At 36.1% G+C, this 9942-nt stretch overlaps 1 protein-coding gene across 5 annotated transcripts; it reads right to left on the bottom strand.

Annotated features, from left to right (window-relative positions):
* Positions 1 to 5326: 5326 nt before the first annotated feature.
* Positions 5327 to 6928, bottom strand: LOC121982024 (high mobility group B protein 6-like). 5 transcript variants are annotated; one of them, XR_006111983.1, is made up of 7 exons: positions 6819 to 6928; positions 6477 to 6672; positions 6363 to 6391; positions 6190 to 6294; positions 5889 to 6108; positions 5714 to 5815; positions 5327 to 5520 (listed from the first exon to the last, which is right to left on the bottom strand). XR_006111983.1 is itself a non-coding variant. In XM_042534875.1 (3 exons), exons 1-3 carry the CDS (start codon positions 6549 to 6551, stop codon positions 6004 to 6006), a joined length of 285 nt encoding a protein of 94 aa, XP_042390809.1. In that variant the 5' UTR covers positions 6552 to 6922; the 3' UTR covers positions 5803 to 6003. The 5 variants fall into 5 exon arrangements, 1 of the variants encoding a protein (XP_042390809.1); XR_006111984.1 differs by having other exon boundaries at positions 5889 to 5954; positions 6023 to 6108; positions 6477 to 6922; XR_006111982.1 differs by having other exon boundaries at positions 6477 to 6917.
* Between the last annotated feature and the right edge of the window lie 3014 nt (positions 6929 to 9942).

Genomic DNA, 9942 nt, shown 5'->3' with positions numbered 1-9942 from the left:
TTCAAAATGTGAGCATTGCATCTCACATGAATGAACTCATTGTTCAGAACATTTGACTCCCAATCTTTTATCAACTTTTTTAGATGAGTAATAGCAGTATCATTTGAACTGGCATTATCGACTGTCAAGCATAAAATTTTTTCAATGCCCCAATCTAACAAACAATTTTCTACCATATTCCCTATTGCCATACCAGAGTGATTATTAACCTGACAAAAGTTCAAAATTCTTTTATGCAAATTCCATTCACCATCTATCCAGTGTCCAGTTAAAACCATATAATTAATATTTTGTATAGATGTCCAAGTGTCTGTCGTCAAGCAAAGACGTTGAGACTTTAATACATTTCTTAGCTTTTCTTTTTCTTCGACATATATTCTCATGCAATCTCTAGCAACTGAATGTTGAGAAGGCATGACAAACTTTGGCTGCATTGCTTGACAAAACCTTTTAAACCCTTCTCCTTGTACTGTTCTGAAGGAAAACTCATCCATCATAATCATTGATGCTAACTCTCGTCTGCATATTTGAGGATTATAGGCAAATGCTTTTAATGTTTGTGAATCATCATCACCCTTTGTTGCATCAAAAGAAAGGACTTTCTGATTTTTATCCAGAGTATTAGTCTTAAAAGGGGATGTTTTACATTGAACTTTTAAATGCGTCCACATGTTGCTAGTTCCATCTTTTTTAGATGCACATGCGTAATCCTTCCCACAGTAATTACATGCAGCCCTCGGACCTTTTGAACTAGTGGCTTCTAACTTTTTGAAATGATCCCACACAAGAGATTTTTTACCCTTTTTCCCCTTTTCATTTCCATCAGATGTGGGTTTTACTTCAACATGTGTTTGACTTTGAGGCTCAATAACAGATTTACTTTGAGTTTGAACAATTGTAGACGATGGCTCACCACCAACAGACTCAATTATTATCAAAGGTTGTGAAGTATTTTGACTATCCATTTCCAGTATAATCTTAAGTTCCTAAAAAGAATATAACTATAAATAAATTAATAACAACTAACAAGAATAATACAATGAAGATAAATATGTTCCAATGAAGATCAATATGTTCTTGAAGCATCAAACTATTGTTCATTTATTTTTTAAATAATGCAGTGCCCCAAAAGAAGGACATAAGGAATATCACATAAAAGGCTACTAATCTCAATGGCATAGAAGAGGTTCTGCACTTCTGCTTTACATAATTCTTTTCCTAAGTGTGATGATAACAACAAAAACAGCAAAAAAAGACCATTCAAGTCATGTTTATGGACTAGTTAGTGATAAGAAACTATATGTCATTACTTCAAATACATCTATTTTGTTAAAGAAAACAACTACTACAACAAAGTACTTACATACCTTCCAGATTTTGATCTTTCTGAAATCCCACAGCGCCAGCGGCACAGCCGACTCCAAACGGACCAATCCAACCTAGAAAGTAAACAATTAAACATAATTCGAAGTTAGTCTCTAAGAATAAAGAATCATCAACAAAAGTTTAATTAGTGAACTGTAGAAGTGCTTACCTAGGGTTTTCGACCAGAAAGAAGACGCATAATAGAGGCGTCGACTTCATTCCTTCTTCAATCTTCACCATAACATAGGGCATGCGTCGAGCACTCGAGTGCGTCCCAAGTCCCAAGTCCTAGTGACCAGTCCCACGACGAGGCCGAGGCGTGCTGCTTGGCTGCTTCATAAGTTCGACGCTTCGGCTTCAGTTCATCCTTCGTCTGCATCGTTTGGCCCTCGTTTTGACTTTTGGGTGTTTGTGACTTCGTGTTTTACTTTTACAACAGGAGATATGTTTTAACTTTTACAGCAAGGTGATTTACAGCGGTTCGGTTCGGTTATCTGCGATTTTTTTGAAGCAGCAACCCGCTTCCGAACCGGACCTGGTCGGGTTCATTATTTTTCAATCCGATTTTTATTCGGTTTGATCGGTTTTTTTTTTCGGTTCGGTTTGGGTCGGTATAAACGGGTTGGTCGGTTTGGCGGGTTGACTGCTCACCCCTAAGCCTCGCCAAGGGTGGGCTTAGGGCGCCTTGGCGATCCGGGCATCCGGGGTCAGTCCAGGCGCCCGGACCGTAAAAGTCATCCACAAGCTGACGTGCAGCGCGTCGATTAGCCGGGACACATGGTCCATACACCCAAAGGGGTTCCAGGTGCCCGGAATAGCATATATAAGCAGCACTCGACCAGGGGCTAAACAACAACATTCCGAACAACTTTCACTTCTTCGTGCTACTAAGAAAAAACCTCCTCGACGCCCAAAAGCTACTCCGACGCCGATTACATTGAAGATCTATCCCTCCAAGTCGTTGGTATTAGTTTATTTAAAAGTTACTTGTACTACAATTGTAAATCTCTTTGTAACTTTCGATTGATTAGTAATTGTCCATCAAAATCACTCTCATGTGCGGGCCTTAGAGTAGGAGTCACCATAGGCTTTGAACCAAGTAACTCTTGGTGTTCGCGATTACTTTCTTTCTTTCTTTTCTTTCTTATTCCGCTGCACTTTACTCGAACGTTTTTAAACGAACGTGAAAGTCAAGAGCGTTATTCCCCCCCCCCCCCCCCCCCCCCTCCCCTCTACCACATCAATCCTACACTCGGGAGTCATAGATCGAACTTATTATTTTATCCTGACTCAGATATAACCGCGGATCGAGTTATTCTCTCTCTCTGACTCCACTAGTACTCAGGAGTCATAGATCGAGCTTCTTATTCTCTCCCATCTGGAAAACAGTCACTAATCGAGTTATTCTCTCCCGAGTAGGATATAGTCGCGGATCGAGTTATTCTCTCTCCGACTCCATCGGTACTCGAGAGTCATGAGATCGACCTTATTATTTTCTCATGACTTGGACATAGTCGAGGATCGAACTATTCTCTCTCTGACTCTACAGGCACTCAGGGGTCGTGAGATTGACCATTATTTATTATCTCTCGACTTGGACATAATCATGGATCGAGTTATTCTCTCTCTCTGACTCCATGAGTACTTGGGAGTTGTGAGATTGACTTTATTATTATTCTCTCCTGGCTCGGAAGTAATCACAGATTGAGTTATTCTCTCCTGACTCGAAAATAGTCGCAGATCGAACTATTCTCTCTCTAGCTCTACGGGTATTCAAGAATTATGAGATTGATCTTACTATTCTCTCTCTGACTCCATGAGTACTCAAGAGTTTTAGGATCAAACTTATTATTTTCTCTCGACTTGGATATAATCGCGGATCAAGCTATTCTCTTTTGACTCAGGCATAATTGCGGATCGACCTGTTCTCTCACGACTCTAACTATTCGTGATTGAGCATTTGCTCTATCGGGGACAAAGTCACCACTTATTTCCCCCGACTATGACTCAATTATGGATTAGTTTTTCTCCTAAGCTTCGACATGCTTCAATTCATTGTCTTCACATCGATCATATGTATTCCATATTTTATATATGTTGTGGTCCTCCCTTTTATCTTAACCTAGAGGTACTCAACTACATAGATTCGGACGGTCGTTGAATGAAATACTTATCTAGTTAGTTGACTTATACCCTCCTTCGACTAAACTTAAAAAGAATGCTTGAGAATTGTGATGCGGAGGTAAGTAATGGTCCATGTAGCGAGTACTGAAAAACAATAAATAGAGGAAAGAAATAACATAAAGTTTTTTGATCATCTTGTTACTAAAGTCAATAGGCTTATTTATACAAGTTGTCTAAAATAATAATGGAAAGATTAAATAAGGCATACAATCGTAATAATTATAAACATAGTAATATAATAAACTTGAAAATATTATTTTTCCTATTTGATTCATGTTGATGTCAAATATAATAAATCTCAATTGATTGAAATCAATTAGAGATTATTTCCACTATTATCATTAGCGAGCCCTTGACTAGGTCAATATAGAAGCCATATGGCAAGGTCAAGGTTTTGTCAACATAGAGATCATGTGGCACACTCTGAGACTCGATCAACATAATCTCTATGTGGCATATCAACAATCTCTGACTGGTCAAGCCGATTCGACCAAGTTCCTGATCTCCCAAGTTGTCGACTCATCGACTTCCCGACTTGCTGACTCGCTGAGTTGCCGACCTCCAAACCTCCCAAACTCCCGGCATGCAACGGTTACTAACATTAAATAATACAATGATTACAAATGACACCCTTTAATGAGGCATTAATAAGATATTAAAACGGTATTAATGAGATCTTCTCTCTCTACAGTGATGGTAGGAGAGGCTATTTCTTTGGACTCTCTAACTCAACTTCTTGTATCTTACTTTTTTTTTCTATAATCGAAACACCATGCTAACTTAGGCATCATAGTTGCTTCGCTAGGAAACCCCAGTAAGATCTTTAATGTTGGTTACTTGTCGTAGGAATCACCGCATTACAACAAGGAATCTAAGAGAACACTACAAAAAAATTGCTTTTTAGGGACAAATTTTGGGACGAATTTCTTAAAAAAATTCGTTGCAAAATATTTTGCGACGAATTTTGGGACGAATTTATATTCGTCCCAAAAATAGCGTTGCGAAATTTTAGCGACAAATACATAATTTTCGTTAGAAATTTTTGCGACAAATTTCAATTTTCGTCGCAGAATTCGTTGCAAATCTGCAACGAACATTAATTCGTTGCAAATTTCATAATTTTATATCTGCGACAAACAAATATTTTCGTCCCAAATTTGCAACGAAAATTTTTCGATGCAAAAAACATTACATAATTACAAATAAATACCGGCCAAAAAATGCTATTTTCTGCGTAAATTTGCGACAAAAACGGATTCGTCGCAAATCTGCAACGAATCTGGATTCGTCGCAAATTTGCAACGAATCTGAATTCGTCGCAGATTTGCGACAAATTTAGATTTGTCCCAAAAAAAAAATAACCATGACTTTACAAATTTGCGACGAATCTGGATTTGTCCCAAAAGGTGTTCCTAATTTGCGACAAAAAGCTAAATTTTGTCCCAAATTTGCGACGAATTTTGGAACGAACGTGATTCATCGCAAAAGTTGTTTCTTTAATTTGCGACAAAAAAATAATTTTTGTCCCAAAATCTAGGACGAATTTTGGGTCATATTATAAATTTGCGACAAAAATTGATTTGTCGCAAAATTTGTCCCAAAAACAAAAAAAAAATCCAAAATCTTTCTTGATTTTTCTGTTATCCTGTTTACATATTACACTTACAACATCTTTAACAAATTATATCCAATACATCCATATCCAACATCCAAAAAAATCATCCCAAAACTAAACACATCATATCCAACACATCCATATATCTTATATCCAAACAAATCATCCCAAAACTAGCACATCATATTCATATATACAAATAACCAAAATCCAAACAACAAGTTCAACAAATCATAATATCCAAACATGAAAGTTCTATCATAATCCAAACAACAAATGTAACAAGGCATCCAAAGGAAAATAAAATACATATCGTCACGTCTCAGGAGCTTCGATCGCCTTCCATGCTTCTTTTCCTGCATCAAATTACAAACAAATAATAAGTAACATTTATAACTAAAAAAATGTATCAAACGTATTAATGATATCTGTATTTAACATTTACATGCATCCTATTTCAAATATTGATATGATCGCTTCCCCAATAGAATTGTGAAATTCAACAACAAAAAAAAATGCAAATAATGCAAATGACAGAAACCAACTAACCTTGATCATGTTATCTGTTTTCTCCTTCTTAAGCAGCTGAAGGGCTTCTTTCTTCCGGATTTTGATGTGCTCCACCTCTTCCTTCTCTCAAGTAGTAGCTTCCTGATTCACACACACTGAATTAGCATTTTTTTTAAACATCAATTCACTTTTAAGCTCAATCTCAGTTTCATACCTCAATCTTCTTTTGCTTATAAAGTTTAATTTCTTGGTTGTAATTTTCCTTCAGAGTCTTAGCAATCTGAGAAATTTGACATATGCTTGAGAACAGAGAGAAACATAAAAATTATTCAAATTGAAGATGCACACGAAAATATTCCATTTTGCTCCTCCTCATAGGGAGCTTTCTGCTCTTCTGCCATGTTCTTCCACTCCTCTCCTGCTATCTTTGAGATCTGAGGTAGGCACGCGCCATAGTATTAACAATAAGCCACCTAAGAATTCCAGCAACATATTGGGTTTTCTAAACTACATACCTCAAGGATGGTTTTCTTCTCTTGTAGCAGAGCTTCACGGCGTTCTTTCGAGAACAAGAAGAAAGCTGACATCGGATGTTTTGCTTCAAAGCATCCTTCTCTTTCCTAAACCAAAGATATACTGCATCAGTTTGGAAACCAAAATTTGATCTTTTGCGAATGATATACATTACCTTACTTTCTTGCCCTCTTTTTCAACTTCCTGTTTAGATAATCGAACCACAATAAGAACAGTATGGGTTTGGTTGATAAAAAGACTGGATGTTATGTTAAACTAATTTATTCACCTGTTGAAACTGCAAATATTGTTCCAGCAACTCCATGGCGGTCTTCTGCAAATGCTCTTTTTCCAGTAGCTTCATTGCTTCTTTCTTTCGATTCTCTTGCTTGACGACTTCCTGGTAGGCCTCCTTCTTCTTTCGTCGCCAAGGCCACCAGCGGCCATCGAGCCCCGATAGCGGAATATAGGAGGCCAGAAGATGCCTTTAATGGTCGGCAGAGGGCCAGCAAGGCATTACTCCGACAACCCACGCGTGCCGTGCAAGAAAAGCCGGCGCGACCCAGTAGCGGCCGCCGCCTTACGCCCTAGTAAGCTTGGGAAAAAAGAGAGGGGAAGAAATGCACTTTACCTGCTGGAGATCGCGACCGGAAAAGGATGCAGATGGTTGCGCTACCGCCGCCAACAAGTTGATGGAGAAGAGGAGAAAAAGAATTAGGGCAGAATAGTAGCGATCGGGAAATATTGCGACGCATTTATTTAGATTTTTGAGAATTTTAAATTTTGTGACGAACTTAACAATTCGTCCCCAATTTGGGACGAACTTCCAGGTTCGTCCCAAATTAGTAATAAATTTCAAAATTCATCCCAAATTTAGTTTTTTATTTTTTTATGTGATACTTTAAAAAATTAAAAGATGATCCTAGAGAACTCGGAATGATACGAAACAAGTTTCTATGGCTACGTATCATTGTCCTAATATTACTAGAGGGCTCAAACAAAATTTTTAACTAATACACCAATGTTTATAAATTTTTTGAACAAGATTTTAATATTTATTACTAGTTCAAAGAATAAAAATTATAAACATCTGTGTATTGGTTAAAATTTTATTTGAGTCCACTAGTAATATCAGGACAACGATACGAACCCATAAAAATTTGTTTCGTGTCATTCCAAGCACTCTAGGGTTATCTTACAATTTTTAAAAGATTAACCTAAAAAAACATATTTTTGCGACAAACTTGAAATTCGTCCCAAATCAGGGACGAACTCAGAAATTCGTCCCTAATTTGGGACGAATTTCCAAGTTCGTCCCTAAAATCTATTTCTTAGGTTAAACTTTTAAAAATTGGAAGATGGCCCTAGCGATCTCGGAATGACATGAAATAAATTTCTTTGGGTTCGTATCTTTCTCCTGATCTCATTAATGGGGTCAAACATAATTTTTAACAAATATACCAACGATTATAAATTTTTTACCCCGAACAAGTAATAAATATTTGATTCTTGTTGCAAAATTTTATTAACATCAGTGTATTGATTAAAAATTATGTTTGGGCACATTAGAAAGATCACGAGATCAATACGAACTCATAGAAACTTGTTTCGTGTCATTCCGAGTTTTTAGGGTCATCTTCCAATTTTTTAAAGTTTAACCTAAAAAAATAGATTTTTGCGACAAACTTGAAATTCGTCCCAAATTAGGGACGAACTTCTGAGTTCGTCCCTGATTTGGGACAAATTTCAAGTTTGTCGCAAAAGTTAATTTTTTCAAAAATCAAAATAAATACGTATAAAATATGGAAGATGGACCTAGAGAGCTCGGAATCACGTGAAACAAGTTTTTATGAGTTCGTATCGATCTCCTGATTACAATGATGGCCTCAAATATTTTTTTCACACAATATATTTAGGTGAGTGATTTATGGATATCAAAATCACCTAATCATTTTCAAACTCTAACTCTTTTTCACCAAGTCTTAAGGTTTATAGAGTCCATCTAATTATTATTATTATTACAAAATTTTATTAGTTATTTGAGGCCATCATTGTGAACAAGAGATCGATACGAACCCATAGAAACTTGTTTCATGTGATTCCGAGCTCTCTAAGCCCATCTTCCGTATTTTATACGCATTTATTTTGATTTTTGAAAAAATTAATTTTTGCGACAAACTTGAAATTCGTCCCAAATCAGGGACGAACTCAGAAATTCGTCCCTAATTTGGGACGAATTTCCAAGTTCGTCCCTAATTTGGGACGAATTTCCAAGTTCGTCCCTAAAATCTATTTCTTAGGTTAAACTTTTAAAAATTGGAAGAAGGCCCTAGCGATCTCGGAATGACACGAAATAAATTTCTTTGGGTTCGTATCTTTCTCCTGATCTCATTAATGGGGTCAAACATAATTTTTAACAAATATACCAACGATTATAAATTTTTTACCCCGAACAAGTAATAAATATTTGATTCTTGTTGCAAAATTTTATTAACATCAGTGTATTGATTAAAAATTATGTATGGGCACATTAGAAAGATCACGAGATCAATACGAACTCATAGAAACTTGTTTCGTGTCATTCCGAGTTCTTTAGGGTCATCTTCCAATTTTTTAAAGTTTAACCTAAAAAAATAGATTTTTGCGACAAACTTGAAATTCGTCCCAAATTAGGGACGAACTTGAGTTCGTCCCTGATTTGGGACGAATTTCAAGTTTGTCGCAAAAGTTAATTTTTTCAAAAATCAAAATAAATACGTATAAAATATGGAAGATGGACCTAGAGAGCTCGGAATCACGTGAAACAAGTTTCTATGAGTTCGTATCGATCTCCTGATTACAATGATGGCCTCAAATATTTTTTTCACACAATATATTTAGGTGAGTGATTTATGGATATCAAAATCACCTAATCATTTTCAAACTCTAACTCTTTTTCAGCAAGTCTTAAGGTTTATAGAGTCCATCTAATTATTATTATTATTACAAAATTTTATTAGTTATTTGAGGCCATCATTGTGATCAAGAGATCGATACGAACCCATAGAAACTTGTTTCATGTGATTCCGAGCTCTCTAAGCCCATCTTTCGTATTTTATACGCATTTATTTTGATTTTTGAAAAAAATAATTTTTGCGACAAACTTGAAATTCGTCCCAAATCAGGGACGAACTCAGAAATTCGTCCCTAATTTGGGACGAATTTCCAAGTTCGTCCCTAAAATCTATTTCTTAGGTTAAACTTTTAAAAATTGGAAGATGGCCCTAGCGATCTCGGAATGACACGAAATAAATTTCTTTGGGTTCGTATCTTTCTCCTGATCTCATTAATGGGGTCAAACATAATTTTTAACAAATATACCAACGATTATAAATTTTTTACCCCGAACAAGTAATAAATATTTGATTCTTGTTGCAAAATTTTATTAACATCAGTGTATTAATTAAAAATTATGTTTGGGCACATTAGAAAGATCACGAGATCGATACGAACTCATAGAAACTTGTTTTGTGTCATTCCGAGTTCTCTAGGGCCATCTTCCAATTTTTTAAAGTTTAACCTAAAAAAATAGATTTTTGCGACAAACTTGAAATTCGTCCCAAATTAGGGACTAACTTCTGAGTTCGTCCCTAATTTGGGACGAATTTCAAGTTTGTCGCAAAAGTTAATTTTTTCAAAAATCAAAATAAATGTGTATAAAATACGGAAGATGGACCTAGAGAGCTCGGAATCACGTGAAATAAGTTTCTATGGGT

Source organism: Zingiber officinale, chromosome 5A (assembly GCF_018446385.1).
Source record: "Zingiber officinale cultivar Zhangliang chromosome 5A, Zo_v1.1, whole genome shotgun sequence".
NCBI lineage: Eukaryota > Viridiplantae > Streptophyta > Magnoliopsida > Zingiberales > Zingiberaceae > Zingiber > Zingiber officinale.
The sequence above is the reverse complement of the archived record's forward strand: the minus strand, read 5'-3'. Positions and strand labels throughout refer to the sequence as shown.

Coding starts and splice junctions, on each gene's coding strand:
- LOC121982024 (XM_042534875.1), bottom strand. CDS start 6,551: ATGAAGCTACTGGAAAAAGAGCATTTGCAGAAGACCGCCATGGAGTTG. Junction 6,295..6,476: donor AATATTTGCAGTTTCAACAG/GTGAATAAATTA, acceptor TCTTTGGTTTAG/GAAAGAGAAGGATGCTTTGA. Junction 6,109..6,189: donor AGAAGAAAACCATCCTTGAG/GTATGTAGTTTA, acceptor TGCCTACCTCAG/ATCTCAAAGATAGCAGGAGA.